This window comes from Coptis chinensis, chromosome 8 (genome assembly GCF_015680905.1).
Source record: "Coptis chinensis isolate HL-2020 chromosome 8, ASM1568090v1, whole genome shotgun sequence".
Classification (NCBI taxonomy): domain Eukaryota; kingdom Viridiplantae; phylum Streptophyta; class Magnoliopsida; order Ranunculales; family Ranunculaceae; genus Coptis; species Coptis chinensis.
This window is the reverse complement of record NC_141463.1, coordinates 909364-926562: the sequence shown is the minus strand read 5'-3', so window position 1 is coordinate 926562 and position 17199 is coordinate 909364. Positions and strand designations below refer to the sequence as shown.

General features: G+C 36.2%; 3 protein-coding genes and 2 long non-coding RNA genes across 6 annotated transcripts in view; 2 read left to right on the top strand and 3 right to left on the bottom strand.

Annotated features, from left to right (window-relative positions):
* Window positions 1-768: 768 nt before the first annotated feature.
* Window positions 769-3189, top strand: LOC147479173 (pentatricopeptide repeat-containing protein At5g15010, mitochondrial-like). The gene is made up of 2 exons (XM_086580934.1): window positions 769-2578; window positions 2712-3189. Exon 1 carries the CDS (start codon window positions 827-829, stop codon window positions 2291-2293), a length of 1467 nt encoding a protein of 488 aa, XP_086437060.1. The 5' UTR covers window positions 769-826; the 3' UTR covers window positions 2294-2578; window positions 2712-3189.
* A 1906-nt stretch (window positions 3190-5095) lies between these two features.
* LOC147479168 (P-loop containing nucleoside triphosphate hydrolases superfamily protein) overlaps window positions 5096-17199 on the top strand; it is a 29330-nt gene continuing 17226 nt past the window's right edge. Inside the window, exons 1-3 of the mRNA XM_086580932.1 lie at window positions 5096-5341; window positions 5415-5527; window positions 5602-5728. Of these exons, the coding sequence (XP_086437058.1) occupies window positions 5213-5341; window positions 5415-5527; window positions 5602-5728 (369 nt within the window). The 5' untranslated portion in view covers window positions 5096-5212. The remainder of the gene's footprint in view (window positions 5342-5414; window positions 5528-5601; window positions 5729-17199) is intronic.
* LOC147479172 (uncharacterized) lies at window positions 5752-10387 on the bottom strand. 2 transcript variants are annotated; one of them, XR_015206395.1, is made up of 2 exons: window positions 9805-10387; window positions 5752-6737 (listed from the first exon to the last, which is right to left on the bottom strand). It is a non-coding gene; the product is annotated as an uncharacterized LOC147479172 (long non-coding RNA). The 2 variants fall into 2 exon arrangements; XR_015206396.1 differs by lacking the exon at window positions 9805-10387 and adding an exon at window positions 6878-6944.
* LOC147479171 (uncharacterized) lies at window positions 13012-13770 on the bottom strand. The gene is made up of 2 exons (XR_015206441.1): window positions 13675-13770; window positions 13012-13534 (listed from the first exon to the last, which is right to left on the bottom strand). It is a non-coding gene; the product is annotated as an uncharacterized LOC147479171 (long non-coding RNA).
* Window positions 13778-16103, bottom strand: LOC147479170 (uncharacterized; the record flags this gene model as incomplete). The annotated part of the gene is given in 2 exon segments (XM_086576136.1): window positions 13778-13864; window positions 13866-16103. Coding segments are annotated over 2 exon segments (2061 nt in total), but the record flags the coding sequence as incomplete, so codon positions are not given.

Below are 17199 nucleotides of genomic sequence, written 5' to 3'. Positions count from 1 at the left end.
CACTTTTTTTTAGCAAAACATAAAACATAAAACAAATAAATCATATAATAAAATAAGAACTTCAACTACCATTATGAAAAAGTTTCAAAAAAAGTAACAAATTCTAACTTCATTAGCTATTGTTACGAGTATTTTTGTTTGTTATAAAGTTGCAATTTGTAATTGCATTTACATTAATAAACTCTTTAAGAATGATATAAATTTCAAGAATTTTTCTTATTGATAGATGTTAATGTTAGTGCTAAACTTGAAATTAACTTGAAGAAAAAGATTGAATGATATAGAGAGAGTGATAAATCTTTATCTAGACTTTATTAAGGGGTTTTTGTACTAACCCCCATTGTATAGTCACATTTGAGAAAAACCCCCCAAAGTAACAATCATCACAAAAGTCCTCCCATTTCGCCTCGAAAATGCTAACATACCGTTAGCTTTTTTGAAATACCAAATTTACTCCCAAATTAAGTAGTCGTTAAGATTTCATTCATATTCCTTTATTACCAACCACTTTCTTCATAACCAAAGTCAGTTGTCTCAATTCTCTCATGGGCGGTGGGTTTGATAAGGTAATTCTAATTCAACTCCATTCATCTCTCATTATTCCTCCATGTGATGACTGTTACTTTGGGGTTTTTTTCACAAACTTGACCATACAATAGAATGGGGCCAAATCATATTTGATATTTCGAGTCCAAGCCCAGCCTAGGTTCTATTTGAAAAATCGAAAACTTTTATGATATTTGCGATATTTCGAACTGTCAGCTTGTCTCCTCCAATGAATAAATTTCTAGGGTTCTAAAAACACTTCTCCTTCCTTCTCTCAACCATGGACCGAACAAAAAAACGACCCACTTCCCAACCCGACCCATCACCCAACAAAAAACCCCATGAAAAAAAACGCCCAACCTTCCCATCATATCTCCAAACACCAAATTTACCACCTAAAATAAAACTAGTCTGTGAAATCCTAGCAAACACTCCCACACCAAATGTCGAAACTACCCTCGAAGACACCGGCATTCGTGTCACAACCGACGACGTTGAACAAGTACTCAAACTATCCTACGCCCACCCTGGTCCTGCAGTGAAATTTTTTCGGTGGTCAGGTAAGCAGTTAAATGATAATCACAGTCCATATGGTTGGAACTTAGTTGTTGATTTATTAGGCAATAACTTATTATTTGAAGCAATGTGGGATGCTATTAAGAGTATGAAAAAAGAAGGGCTATTATCATTAGCTACATTTGCTTCTGTTTTTAGTAGTTATGTTGTAGGGGAATGTGTAGAAGAGGCTATGATGACTTTTGAAGTTATGGACCAGTACGGGTGTGCTAGAGATGTTGTTGCTTTGAATTCTTTACTTAGTGCTATTTGTAGACAAGGGAAGACGGTGAAAGCGTGGGAGTTTTTACATATTGCGAAAGAGAAGATTAGACCGGATGGTGATACGTATGCGATATTGTTGGAAGGGTGGGAGAGTGAAGGTGATGTTGGGAATGCGCACAAGACTTTTGAAGAAATGGTTATTCAGTTTGGTTGGGATCCAGTGAATGTTCCCGGTTATGATGCGTTTTTGAATACTTTACTTAAAAGTCATCATGATGGTGTGCGTGAAACGATGAAGTTTTTTGATGTGATGAAGAGTAATAGGTGTTTTCCTGGGATGAAGTTTTTTAGGTCTGCGTTGAATGAGTTTTTGAAGACTAGTAACTTGCGTGATGCTTCGAATGTTTGGGAGACTATGGTGAGGTTAAATGGTTGTAAACCTGATACTGAAATGTTCAATGGTATGATGTCTCTGCAGTGTTATCTCAACCAAGCTGATGTGGCGTACAGGTTGTTGGATGAGATGGTTTTCTATGGCGCTTTTCCTGATTCGGAAACTTATAGTACCCTTCTTAAGTTCATGCTTAAGCTTAGGAAAGTGCGAGAAGTTTCAGTTATTTTCAATGAGATGGTAAAAAATGAGTTTATTCCCACTCATGAAAACTGTAGCGCTGCACTTACGCTTTACGTGGATATTGGTGATCCTGATATGGCTATAAAAGTTTGGAAATGCATGCTTGAGAATGAAATGACGCCTGGTTGCGAGATAGCTGGAAACAAGCTTATTGTTGGGCTCCGTGACCTCAATAGACTGCCAGAGGCACGCAAGTACGCAGAAGATATGATAGAGAGGGGAATTAAGTTGCACTCTAAAACTTTGTCCAAGTTGAAACAGAGCCTTACGCAATTGGGCAAGGCATATGCTTACGATGAACTGTTAAGGAAATGGAAGTCTAATGCTCATTAGCCCAACTGATGGCACTTCTGTAAAATACATAGGTTCAGATTTTGTTACAGTGGGTTTTGGTCATATATGTTCCTCATGAAGCTTGCTGCCTCCTGAAAAAGACTTCAAGTTTGCAGATGAACAGGCAATAAGATATTCAAAGTGCTACCCAGTGTATTTTCTTATCCTTATGCATAGTGACATATTTTGGAGCAGTTTGTCGTGATTGGTGTTTCTGGCTCTGTTGGTGCATGTTGTCCTTCTCACTTCCCCATTTCCTCGAATCTGTGGGAAACTTCTTCAAATGTTAGTGTTTAACATTACAACTTAGTTGTTGATTTCCTTCTGTCTATGTTTCTATCCATATAAAAGAAATTGATTGATTTTACAAATTCTTAACTGCATTTCTCTAATATATTTGGCCTGCGAGGCAAATCAGTGATGTGTATGGATTTGTTGGAGTGCACTGCTGAAAGCAAACTGTACAAATATTACCTCAATTGACAGGGTACCATTACATGAATCTGTGAGTTAACATGCAGTGCAGAAATTGCGACATCTCAGCAGTGAGTAGACAGTTGAATGACTAATACTACACACACGGAGTTGTTGCTGAAACAGTGTGCAGGTTTGGTTTTGATGCCCACAAGGGATGAGACAGGATAAACTGATGAAAGGAACCTGGTGCTCACTTAACCTGCAAAACTGTTCCAGGAATCATCAGTTTCTCTCATTTGCAGTGTCCCATGAAGACTCCGTAAGTTGGTTTTCAAAATTTGTTACTGTATTTATATAATTTAGTTCAAAAATTGAAACTTTAGTCTGTACGCTGACATTAAAGTGTTGCAGTTGTGATGACTATGTGGTGTTAAGTGTGAAATGTTTATGAGTAGAAATGAGGCTTTGCTTTTGGACCACTATATTTTATCAGTTGACTAAAAATTTTAGGAATGGACTTAATTGACGACTTACTAGTAGATAATGTGTCCACATTTTATGGCGTTTAGGTCAAGGAAGTGTGATTGTAAATTTCTATTGTCAAAACTTGCTTAGGACAATAATTAAGATGCTTGATAGAATTGAACGTTAGGATGAAAGCACTGAGGTCTCACAAGGTCATTGTACGTTAGAATTAAGGCTATCCAATCGTATCTCAGATCATTAAATTATGTTTTTTCTGTTATCATATTGCATTTGCTCATAGTAGATTTTGTATTTGGACCCTGAAATTGTTTATTCAGAAGCATAATGCTGGAATCATTCAGGGAACAGACCATTAAAATATTCAAAGTGCTACCTAGTGTATTTTCTTATCCTTTGTCATTTAATGCATATTGACATATTTTGGAGCAATTTGTCGTGATTGGTGTTTCTGACTTTTGTTGGTACATGTTGTCCTTATCACTTCTCCATTTCCTTGAATCTGTGGGAAACTTCTTCAAAAGTTTGTGTTGACATCTCTTCAACTTGGTTGTTGATTTCCTTCTGTCTGTGTTTCTATCCATTTCCTTACCATACATAGAAAAGAAATTGATTGATTTTACAAATTTTTAACTGCATTTCTATAATATAGTTGGCCTGCGAAGCAAATCAGTGTTATATTCATGTGTATGGATTTGTTGGAGTGCACTGCTGAAAGCAAACTCTTTAAATATTTTGTTCGATCATTATATTACCTCAATTGACACAGTACCATTACAAGAATCTGTGAGTTGACATGCAGTGCAGGTTCAGCAATGAGTAGACAGTTGAATGACTAATACAACACACGTGTGGTTGTTGGCTTGTTGCTGAAACAGAGTCCACAGGTTTGGTTTTGATGCCCACAAGCAATGAGACAGTATGAACTGATGAAGAGAACCTGGTGCCTGTACGGCCCTGAAAATATTTAGCAATGATATGCTGAAGGAACGGAGTATATTTTCCATTGAGGCCAAAGCAGCCAAAAGTATCAGTTGGTATTGCAGCTTGAAAGTGTTACACCACAATCTTTAGCTTCATCTTTTGTTTAAATGTGAATTTTATGTAGATACGTGTTACATTTCCTTACTTTTAGAGTTACCCATCTCTTAAAAGCACATAAATATGAGCATTCGGAATACGGGAATAGACCACTCAAAAAACACATTAACTTCAGGAGTAAAATCAGGTCCCTCCCAATCTATTCTTAAATTGAGGAAATTTTCCTACCCGATTAAAGGTGGTTATAAAGTGTTCACGATTCCGATCGGAATTCCGCTCAATATTTCAATTTTTTTTTAAAAACCAATTTTTTTTTTGAAATATTAATGATTATGAAATTATTTTATATTCCGAATATAATCAAGTGAGCGGAGCAAACGATCTGGGCAGAAGGGGTTGTTATGCGGACAAAACTAAGTTGGATGGTTTTTCTGTTGTCACTCTCTCACGCCCCACTAACTATTTAACAGTTATCTAGTATGGGTCGAAATATTTAAGTGAGTGGAGCGAACGTTATGGGGCAGAAGGAGAGTACGTGGACAAAAAAGTATTTGATTGGTTTCTGTCTATCTTCATCTTTTTCTTCGTCCTTCTCCCTCTCCACGCCTTCTTAATATCTTCCTCTCCACTCTTCTTTCTCCGCTCATACCCCCACTAATATACTAGTAAAAATTTCGGTTTTTGGATTTGTTGGAATTTCGAAATCCCAAACTATATAGTAACTTGCAAATCACTAGCTCAAGCGAGCAGTAACTTCCCATAGTGGAGTAGTAGTGGATTTGGAACGTGGTGAAATGGACACGTGTTGTTGGTGAGAAAAAGGATAAAATGGTTAAAAAAAAAAAAAACAAAAACAAAAGCGGGAGTTGTTGAGTGTTGTCTGAGAAAACTATAAATAACACAGACCATTCCTCATTTCTCACTTTCTCAGATTCCTTTCTCTCTTTTTCTCTTTTTTTCTTCTTCTTTCGTGTTCGCATGGACGATGAAGTTGTTCAGCGAGTGTTCGAAGAAGGTGGAAGAGATTACCAGCTTCAACAACAACAACAACCATCAACTTCCTCTTCTTCTTCTTCCTCAATTCTCCAATCTCTCCCTCTTCACGTCGTATGTCCTCCTCTTCACTTCTTCTCGATCACACAAATCAAATTAAAAGACTAACTATTGTGTTTTTTTGCAGTCGTTTGATCATGGATTTTACTTACTAGTAAAAGCACTTCAAGAACTGAGGGAAAAGAAAGATGGACTTGTTACAGTTGGTATTGGAGGTCCGAGTGGTTCTGGTAAAACTAGGTACATTTTGGTCTGCATTATTTACATTTTACTTATAAAGCTGGCATTGCGATTGAATTTTTTTGTCTTTCAAGTTTATCTGAGAAGGTAGCATCTGTTATTGGATGTGAGGTTGTATCTATGGAGAATTATCGCGATGGGATTGATGATGGGAATGACCTTGATTCAATAGATTTTGATACTTTAGTTCGGAATCTCGAGGTTCACATCTCCCCTCATTTTTTTCCCCTTTATTTATGTTTTTTACTTAAGTTACAATAGCTTTATAAAAAAATATCTACCCTGTTACCAAGTGAGACATGAAGAGATTTCCTGGAATTTTGCAAGTAGTGCAGAGTGCTAGATCATATCCTCATAGATTTTTGCATCATATACTTTTTCAATCTCCAATGATATTTTTATCTAACTAAATTGTGCTTTAAGTGATATTCAATATACAACTCTAGGTGTCATTGAAAATTCTTATGTGGTATTAACTATACAATTATAGAACACTAATTGAGATGTCATACAACTAATTGATGTGCCATAAAAAATCCAATCATCACACTAGAACACTAAAAACTAGAAGAAAAGAGTCTAGGTTTGTAGTATTTGACTCTACATAATCATGAATTACTCTAAGATCCCATAACCTCCTCTAGGAGTGTTAGAACAATTGATGAATAAAAAACTCAACAAGAGATTTACACTAAAACATGATAGAAAAAAAAACTAAACTAAAACATAAGAAAAATGATTCATTTCCCCTCTAGTATGCTATGAACACAATATGAAAAATAATAATCTTTTTGAAAATAACAAAAACAAAACAAAACAAAAAAATATACATAATTCAACTCCAGTCCTCGGTTTCAAACGCGCAAAAGACCTTTGATTGAACTCAATTCCTTGAGAACGTCTCTGATGTCCATTCTCTCAACTGTTACTTCTTCTGAACATGCCAATCCGATTCTTACCATGGAACTCAAGCTTTCGTTTATTTGATTTATTGCAATGGCAGTTCCATTGTTACGTGTTTCAGATACCAATCGCATATCTACAATATCCATCACCCCCAGAGATAAAGCCATTCTAGAATATTCACGAAAGCTGAGTCCATCCTTGAACATGTGATTTGTTGGTCTCTTTCCTGTCAACATCTCTAGCAAAAGTATACCGTAACTATACATATCCCCTTGTTTAGACACCTCCGAACCAAGTCCATACTCTGCATTTTTTTTCATAAAATTATTAGACATTAAACATTGATTTAAATTCCATTGTTAATATCTAATGACACTTTTGAAACTTGTAATATTAAGAAAGGAAATTTGGATAGAAACTACAAGACTAAAGCAAAAGGCGTACCTGGAGGAATGTACCCAACAGTTCCTCTGAGTGCAATCGAATTAGATTGGTTTTTTGCCGAAGTGTTCGTCTTTGTTAGAAAGAAGTTTTGCTATTCCGAAGTCAGCAACATGGGCAGTCATGTCATCCGAAAGAAGAACATTGCTCAACTTCAAATCATAATGAATAATAGGCCTTTCACAATAATTGTGAAGATAATCAAGAGCTGAGGCAACATCAATTGCTATGCTTAATCGTTGATATAGATTCAAACCATTTGGTTGATGTTGTCCATTTGAGCTTGGATGCAACCAACTATCTAGACTTCCATTAGGCATGAAGTTGAAAACTAGAGCTTTAAAATCGTTACCATTAGAGTCTACACTTGAGCAAACAGTTAAGATCTTGAGTAGATTTCTATGTCGAACTCCTCTCAGGGCTTCACATTCGGCCATGAAACTCTTGGAAGCTCCCTGTCTCATGAGGTCGAATACCTTCACTGCAATGAAACCTTCACCGTGGTGAAGAATACCTTTGTAAACAGATCCATAACTCCCTGTGCCAATCAAATTCTCCGAGGAAAATCCATATGTTGCTTTGTGGAGATCATTGTAAGAAACACGGGTAAGATCTTCACAAATTGTTTCCGGAAGAAGTTTTGTTTTAGGTTGTTTCCACAAATAGATTAGAAGAAACATTGCCACCAAGAAGGATGGGATTAGTACACCTAGTGTCACCTTCAAAGTGAGAGGCAACTTATGTTTCTGGGTTTTGCATTTAGGTAACTTAAGTTTAGGAATGCCACCACATATCTTGTTGTTTCCAACAACCTAAACCGTGACAGACTTGTATTTTGAAAGATCCCTTGTATTGGTACCTCACCCTCAAGGTTATTGAAAGATAGATTTAGTCTTTGTAAAGAAAGCTGCTCTCCAGATATGTTGTTTCGTGAAACATCCAAAACTTGAAGGCCTTTCAGAGCACCAAGTTCGTAGGGAAGGGGTCCTTGGAAAAGGTTACCTTGGAGATAGAGGTATTCCAAACTCGAACAACTACCTAGTGCGCTAGGAATTTCACCCACCAGGTTGTTCTCGGAGAGATTAAGGTCCTCGAGGTTTTTCAATCTACCAATTTCGAAAGGTATGGACCCATCCAATGAATTATGGGATAAATCAAGGGTAACTAAACGAAAAGATAGGTCAATCTCTTGCTTTGGTATGGGGCCAATAAGATTGTTATAAGAAAGGTCTAGTGTGTGCAAAATTTGGTTGTCTAGACTTGAAGCAATGCTTCCTTCGAACCTGTTCTCTGAGAGATTTAGATAATATAACTTGGACATGTTAGCTATGGAAGAAGGAATCTGTCCTGATAGCTGGTTGATATCTAGATGCAATTTATGTAGGTTTTGGAGATTTCCAATGCTCAGGGGAATACTACCAGTCAAGAAGTTGGAAGACAAATCTAAAAAACTCAAATTTTGGAGATGCCCAACTCCGATAGGAATATTTCCAGATATTTGATTTCTACCCAAATCCAATGTACTTAGTTGACTTGACAAATTGGCTACCGAGGCAAGAAGAACGCCACCAAATCTATTGGTGCCCACCCCAAGAGTGTGTAGATGACTACAATTGGGTAGAGATGAAAAGAAATCCAAATCTCCAGACCTACCGCTTCCAAGATTGTTATTGTGAATAAGGAAACATGTAAGTTCTCTTAGATTTCCTGCATTGGTAGGGACAAATCCGCTAAATTGGTTGAGACCAATATCAAGCTCTTGGAGTTTTGTAGCATTATTGAATAAAGAGGTAGGAATGGGACCAGAAAATTGGTTTATCCCAATTAAAAAAAATTTAAGATTGGGAAGTAGAAGACCGATCTCATTAAGAACTTCCCCAGTAAAATGATATTCTGGTATCGAAATGGTTTCTAAGGATGATAGATTATAAAGAAAGGGAGGAAATGTACCAGAGAGTTTACATGAACCGAGTGAAAGAAACTTGAGTCTCTTCAACTGTCCAAAAGTACTAGGAATACCACCAACCAAATTACTATATGATATAGACAGAGCTTCAATAGATGTTAGGTTCCCCAAGGAAGGTGGAATTTCTCCAGTTAGCATGTTAACGTCCAGACTCATACGAACAAGCTTTGTAAGGTACCCAAGTTCCATAGGTACGGGTCCAACAAGCTTATTATAAGCACAAAAGAGGTTTATGAGGTTGGAACAACGGGAGATATTAACGGGAAATTTTCCTACAAGAGAATTGTTACCCAGTATAAGATCTTCTAGTCTAAACAAATGACCAAGTTCTTGAGGAATTTCACCTTGAAATCCGTTGTGAGAGAGGCGTAGAGTTCTCAAGAAAGAGAGGTTTCCAATATGAGGTGATATGCGGCCGACTAGACCTTTGGAACTGAGATTCAAGACTGTGACCCTTTGATGTCTTTGGCTGCATACTACTCCTTCCCACTCACAAAAATGGTGAGAATCATTCCACGAAGCCGTAACGTTGTGAGGGTCTAGATTTATTTGAGATTTGAATGCTAGTAAGGCAAGTCTATCTGTTTCATTTCCTTGGATGTTGGCTGTGGACAATCTCAGTGCTAAAGAAATGCAGCTGAGAAGGACAGCAAGTAAGAGAGAAAAACTGAACAGAGTCATAACTGAAGGTGCAGAGTGAATGGAACTTGAAACGGAATAAAAAACAACTACACATTCATGTTGTATTATATAGAAAAGAACTTGAGTATGTCAAGCAACTTGTCTTGCACGCCGAGGCCATAAACCAAGAAATTTGAGCAAGCGTTTATAATTTCCACAGAAATAACAACTGAAGGAAAATGAAAGCAATTATTTTTCTTTGACATGTGAGTTCATATGCATAAAAATCAAAGTCGGTGGAGAAATAAATATGCCAAAGGCAAATGAAAGCAAGTCTTTTTACCACATACTTTGCCTGCTAGTCTGTTTTCTTTCATTGCACTTGGGTAGACGATGACTCAATATTCATAATATATTATTATCAAAGACGAAGTGCAAGGAAAGCTATCATAATATATTATTATCAAAGACGATGACTCAATATTCATAATATGTTTTGGTTTACTGGAGACAAAGAAGGGCAAGGATTCCAAGGAAAAAGGAAAAAGACGAAGTGGGTATTATTGGGGGTTATATTTGTCATATTTCTAAAATGGAAAAAGAAGCCCATTAAACACCTGCAATCGAAAGGCCCGTAAATGCCTCCAAGGTTGCTTGTTATTAGTTTGTCACATAATTTGTCAATTCGAATTGACAAAACAATCGAGCAGAGTTATTAGTTTGTCACTTTGTCAATACCGAGCAGAGTTTAGTTCGAATTGGTTTTGTTTGCATCTATAAAATGTTATCGGGAGGTCGTTTTCAATCATATTTCTTCGCTCAGTAATGGCCATAAACAAATGAAAGTTCTGTATATTAATTTGCTACTTTGTTCAATGGTATGTGAGATGGTTTTGCGTATATTTGATTATAATAGTTTGTCTTTCTTTTTCGGCATGGAAGTATTTTGACTGGTGCAGTAAGCTTCTATTTCTATACCTCTGGTTTTGCTATACCCCTACACAAGCTCAATGCTACATGGCTACGCAAATCAGGGGAAAAGGTATAATAATGTCCGTGATTATATTTTGCCTTTAGGATCATTAAAATTACTAAATATATGAAAAGAATAAGTGGTTAATTTCTTAACTGTGTTGGGAGGCTCTCAATAGATCGGTTTGGTTTGGTTTGGGTTGGGTTCGAGAAAATCAACCCAAATTAATAATATTATATTTCATCCAAAACCAAACCAAACCGATAAGAATATAAGATATATTGTAAACCGAAACCGAATTAACCCGAATCGAAAACTATAAAATCAATTAAATCCTAAATTAAATCAATTAATTTCAACCACACAATTGATAAACATATACAAAATTAATCATAAATATTACTAAAATCTCTTCTTATCAGTTCGGGTTCATATCGGTTCGGTGGAGGGCAAACCCGAAACCAAACCAATATCTTATCAGTTCAATTTGGTTTCGGGTCGGTGGAAGGCAAACCAAATTACCAAAACCAAAACCATTTTTTTATCAATTTGGTTCGAGTCGGTTATCGAAACCCATTGACATCCCTAGGCATAACCAACTCTATTGGAGTGGACTTGCTATCACTAGCCTCATGCCACGTGCCTTGGAACAATCCCAACATGAATTTAATCTAAAAGTATCACTTGGAGGAAGAAGATGAATAGTGATCAATTAAGGAAAAGCAGGAGTGGTTAGATTGGGTCAACAAGGATGGTCCATATGAAATCAAGTATATTTCATTAGATTAAATTGTATTCATTAGATTGTTGTGATCCGGACCGCTATGATAAAGACACATGTCTGTTATACTTAAGTTAGTGGACCACTTTCTTAATGGCATGCTGGTAAATATTGTCTAGGGGTATTTGAGCCATTACGAAAAAAGAGAAGGTCAACTCACAGTCAACCCAAAATTGATTGAGTCAGAATTAGGGCCAGAATCGAATAAACAAACAAAATAGGGAAGAAGGGCAAATCAGTAAAAAATATAAAGTAGGGGTCTCTATCATTTATGGAGGAACTAATGTATTGAAGTAGCATATCTATAATTGCAGAAACAATTCACATGGTATACATTATGAATTACAAACTTAATAACAGACCCATCTTAGGATCTCTTAAGGGCGTTTAGACTTGTTGGTTAGGTGATCCCAGGCGTTTTTAATGAACAGAGACCATTTTCATGAACTATTATGTGCCAAAAAGTTTTAACTATAGAAGAGAAAAAAAAGGGGAAGCTTCACCTTCCAAAAACAATAATATTAGCGGATCGGGAAAAATATTCTAATTTTTACTGGAAGCTCTTGACGTATCAAGGATCTTCCTGTAAAATTTTAGACTTTTTCTAAAGGTCTAAATAACTCTGCTTGAGTGTTTTTTCTGTAGTGTGCGTCGTGAAAACTTAAAACGAGGTACTGAAAATAAAACAAGTACGAAAAATTTGAAAAAACGCCCAGTAAATTACTGATACCGTACATATCGACTTTGTAAAATTTTAGAATTTTACGAAATTTAAATTTCAAAATACGTTTACTTTACTATACTATTCCTGTTGATATAACACCAAACTTTACGAAAATATTTTCTACTATGCAAATCTAATTGAACGAAGTTAAATTAATCTAAGTATGCTAAATATGCAAATTTATACTATATGAATTCCTAAATTAAGGTAATCTAAATTAAGTATTCTACCACCTAATCAATTTAGAGCGGGCAATGACACTATTGAAAAACACGTAAAACTTGTAATTATTTGTGATGTCGTTGTTTGTTTTACGTTTCTTTGCAAATCTTACTTAGCCTATTAAATATTGATTAATATAGTAGCTAGTAAGGTATCAATCATACTCTTAATTATGAATTGATGATAATAGAATGTCCTAATCTAAATTACTCTAATAGATGCAAGTAAAAAATGCAACTAAGCACTAATGAATAACTGTTGAATTGATTTATTGAGATTTAAACTATGCATAAACTAAATAAAATTAAATATATAAATATGAATCAAGAGAGAAAATATCTCGGGAGAGATGAATTCACCAAAATATTAGAATTAGTCTAATGAATCTACATATCATGCTTAGTAAAATCATCAATAGAAACTCACCATATTTGCAAACTTTATGCTCGTAACCATAATGATAATATGTGGTTTTCAACTTGCTTTCTACCTTTCCATCATATATTTTTTCAATCTCCAATGATATCTTCTATTTAACCAAATTATGTTTTAAGTGACATTCAATATACAACTCTAGGTGTCATTGAAAATTCATATGTGGTATTAACTATACAATTATAGAACACTAATTGAGATGTCATACAACTAATTGATGTGCCATAAAAAATTCAATCATCACACTAGAACACTAAAAACTAGAAGAAAAGAGTCTATGTTTGTAGTATTTGGCTCTACATAATCATGAATTACTCTAAGATCTCCTAACCTCCGCTAGGAGTGTTAGAGCAATTGATGAATAAAAAACTCAATAAGAGATTTACACTAAAACATGATAGAAAAAGAACTAAACTAAAACATAAGAAAAATGATTCATTTCCCCCTCTAGGGAGATTAGCCAATCAATCCATCATAGTATGCTATGAACACAATATGAAAAATAACACAATTTTTTTGAAAATAACAAAAACAAAACAAAACAAAAAAATATACATAATTCAACTCCAGTCCTCGGTTTCAAACGCGCAAAAGACCTTCTTTGATTGAACTCAATTCCTTGAGAACGTCTCTTATGTCCATTCTCTCAACTGTTACTTCTTCTGAACATGCCAATCCGATTCTTACCATGGAACTCAAGCTTTCGTTTATTTGATTTATTGCAATGGCAGTTCCATTGTTAGGTGTTTCAGATACCAATCGCATATCTACAATATCCATCACCCCTAGAGGTAAAGCCATTCTAGAATATTCACGAAGGGTGAGTCCATCCTTGAACATGTGATTTGTTGGTCTCTTTCCTGTCAACATCTCTAGCAAAAGTATACCATAACTATACATATCCCCTTGTTTAGACACCTCCGAACCAAGTCCATACTCTGCATTTTTGTTCATAAAATTATTAGACATTATACATTGATTTAAATTCCATTGTTAATATTTAATGACACTTTTGAAACTTGTAATATTAAGAAAGGAAATTTGGATAGAAACTACAAGACTAAAGCAAAAGGCGTACCTGGAGGAATGTACCCAACAGTTCCTCTGAGTGCAATCGAATTAGATTTAGTTTTGCCAGAAGTGTTCGTGCTGTTAGAAAGAAGTTTTGCTATTCAAGTCAAAACAACATGGGCAATCATGTCATCCGAAAGAAGAACATTGCTCAACTTCAAATCACAATGAATAATAGGCCTTTCACAATAATTGAAGAAGATAATCAAGAGTCGAGGCAACATCAATTGCTATGCTTAATCGTTGATATAGATTCAAACCATTTGGTTGATGTTGTCCATTTGAGCTTGGATGCAACCAACTATCTAGACTTCCATTAGGCATGAAGTTGAAAACTAGAGCTTTAAAATCGTTACCATTAGAGTCTACACTTGAGCAAACAGTTAAGATCTTGAGTAGATTTCTATGTCGAACTCCTCTCAGGGCTTCACATTCAGCCATGAAACTCTTGGAAGCTCCCTGTCTCATGAGGTCGAATACCTTCACTGCAATGAAACCTTCACCGTGGTGAAGAATACCTTTGTAAACAGATCCATAACTCCCTGTGCCAATCAAGTTCTCCGAGGAAAATCCATATGTTGCTCTGTGGAGATCATTGTAAGAAACACGTGTAAGATCTCCACAAATTGTTTCCGGAAGAAGTTTTGTTTTAGGTTGTTTCCACAAATAGATTAGAAGAAACATTGCCACCAAGAAGGATGGGATTAGTACACCAAGTGTCACCTTCAAAGTGAGAGGCAACTTATGTTTCTGGGTTTTGCATTTAGGTAACTTAAGTTTAGGAATGCCACCACATATCTTGTTGTTTCCAACAACCGAAACTGCACTTGTATTTTGAAAGATCCCTTGTATTGGTACCTCACCCTCAAGGTTATTGAAAGATAGATTTAGTCTTTGTAAAGAAAGCTCCTCTAGTTCTTTAGGAATATTTCCAGATATGTTGTTTCGTGAAACATCCAAAACTTGAAGGCCTTTCAGAGCACCAAGTTCATAGGGAAGGGGTCCTTGGAAAAGGTTACCTTGCAGATAGAGGTATTCCAAACTCGAACAACTACCTAGTGCGCTAGGAATTTCACCCACCAGGTTGTTCTCGGAGAGATTAAGGTTCTCGAGGTTTTTCAATCTACCAATTTCGAAAGGTATGGACCCATCCAATGAATTATGGGATAAATCAAGGGTAACTAAACGAGAAGATAGGCCAATCTCTTGCTTTGGTATGGGGCCAATAAGATTGTTATAAGAAAGGTCTAGTGTCTGCAAAATTTGGTTGTCTAGACTTGAAGCAATGCTTCCTTCGAACATGTTCTTTGAGAGATTTAGATAATATAACTTGGACATGTTAGTTATGGAAGAAGGGATCTGTCCTGATAGCTGGTTGATATCTAGTTGCAATTTATGTAGGTTTTGGAGATTTCCAATGCTCAGGGGAATACTACCAGTCAAGAAGTTGGAAGACAAATCTAAAAAACTCAAATTTTGGAGATGCCCAACTCCGATAGGAATATTTCCAGATATTTGATTTCTACCCAAATTCAATGTACTTAGTTGACTTGACAAATTGGCTACCGAGGCAGGAAGAACACCACCAAATCTATTGGTGCCCACCCCAAGAGTATGTAGATGACTACAATTGGGTAGAGATGAAAAGAAATCCAAATCTCCAGACCTACCGCTTCCAAGATTGTTATTGTGAATAAGGAAACATGTAAGTTCTCTTAGATTTCCTGCATTGGTAGGGACAAATCCGCTAAATTGGTTGAGACCAATATCAAGCTCTTGGAGTTTTGTAGCATTATTGAATAAAGAGGTAGGAATGGGACCAGAAAATTGGTTTATCCCAATTAAAAAAAATTTAAGATTGGGAAGTAGAAGACCGATCTCATTAAGAACTTCCCCAGTAAAATGATTTTCTGGTATCGAAATGGTTTCTAAGGCTGATAGATTATAAAAAAAGGGAGGAAATGTACCAGAGAGTTTACATGAACCGAGTGAAAGAAACTTGAGTCTCTTCAACTGTCCAAAAGTACTAGGAATACCACCAACCAAATTACTATATGATATAGACAGAGCTTCAATAGATGTTAGGTTCCCCAAGGAAGGTGGAATTTCTCCAGTTAGCATGTTAACGTCCAGACTCATACGAACAAGCTTTGTAAGGTACCCAAGTTCCATAGGTACGGGTCCAACAAGCTTATTATAAGCACAAAAGAGGTTTATGAGGTTGGAACAACGGGAGATATTAACGGGAAATTTTCCTACAAGAGAATTGTTACCCAGTATAAGATTTTCTAGTCTAAACAAATGACCAAGTTCTTGAGGAATTTCACCTTGAAATCCGTTGTGAGAGAGGCGTAGAGTTCTCAAGAAAGAGAGGTTTCCAATATGAGGTGATATGCGGCCGACTAGACCTTTGGAACCGAGATTCAAGACTGTGACCCTTTGATGTCTTTGGTGCATACTACTCCTTCCCCATCACAAAAATGGTGAGAATCATTCCCACGGCCGTAACGTTGTGAGGGTCTAGATTTATTTGAGATTTGAATGCTAGTAAGGCAAGTCTATCTGTTTCATTTCCTTGGATGTTGGCTGTGGACAATCTCAGTGCTAAAGAAATGCAAACCGGAGAAGGACAAGACAAGTAAGAGAGAAAAACTAAACAGAGTCATAACTGAAGGTGCAGAGTGAATGGAACTTGAAACGGAATAAAAAACAACTACACATTCATGTTGTATTATATAGAAAAGAACTTGAGTAAGTCAAGCAACTTGTCCGATCCTGCACGCCGAGGCCATAAACCAAGAAATTTGAGCAAGCGTTTATAATTTCCACAGAAATAATAACTGAAGGAAAATGAAAGCAATTATTTTTCTTTGACCTGTGAGTCAATATGCATAAAAATCAAAGTTGGTGGAGAAATAAATATGCTAAAGGGAAATGAAAGCAAGTCTTTTTACCCAAGCTATCTTGTTTTGGTTTACTGGAGACGAAGAAGGGCAAGGATTCCAAGGAAGAAGAATTGGTTTTGTTTGCATCTATAAAATGTTATCGGGAGGTCGTTTTCAATCATATTTCTTCGCTCAGTAATGACCCTAAACAAATGAAAGTTCTGTATATTAATTTGCTATTTTGTTCCATAGTTATCAAACCCAGCCGGAGGTCAACCCAGTGAAGGGACTGGGTCACTGGGTTAGTGGTTGGATCAATGGTTCACTGGTTGGACTAGTGGGTATATATATTTATATATAAGTAATAATCAGTAATTGTTGAGTGGTAAGTTGGTAATTCTTGATGTGTAAGATGCCTGATATGTTTGGAACCAAGGTTCGAGACTGCCGGCCCACAAACAATTTAATTTTGAATTTAACACTTGAGTGATAAGTCGGCCCGCTAATTAACCGTCCGGTTTAACCGGGTTTAATATAAAACCGCCCGAGTTAGCCGGTTCATCACTGGGTTAAATGTTTAAACGATCTAATTATCAACCCAGCCCGGTTAGAGGACCGGTTCGCCAGTTTATTGGGTCAACCCACCA

Excerpts from the sequence above, each read along its gene's own strand:
- LOC147479173 (XM_086580934.1), top strand. The coding sequence starts at position 827 with ATGGACCGAACAAAAAAACGACCCACTTCCCAACCCGACCCATCACCC.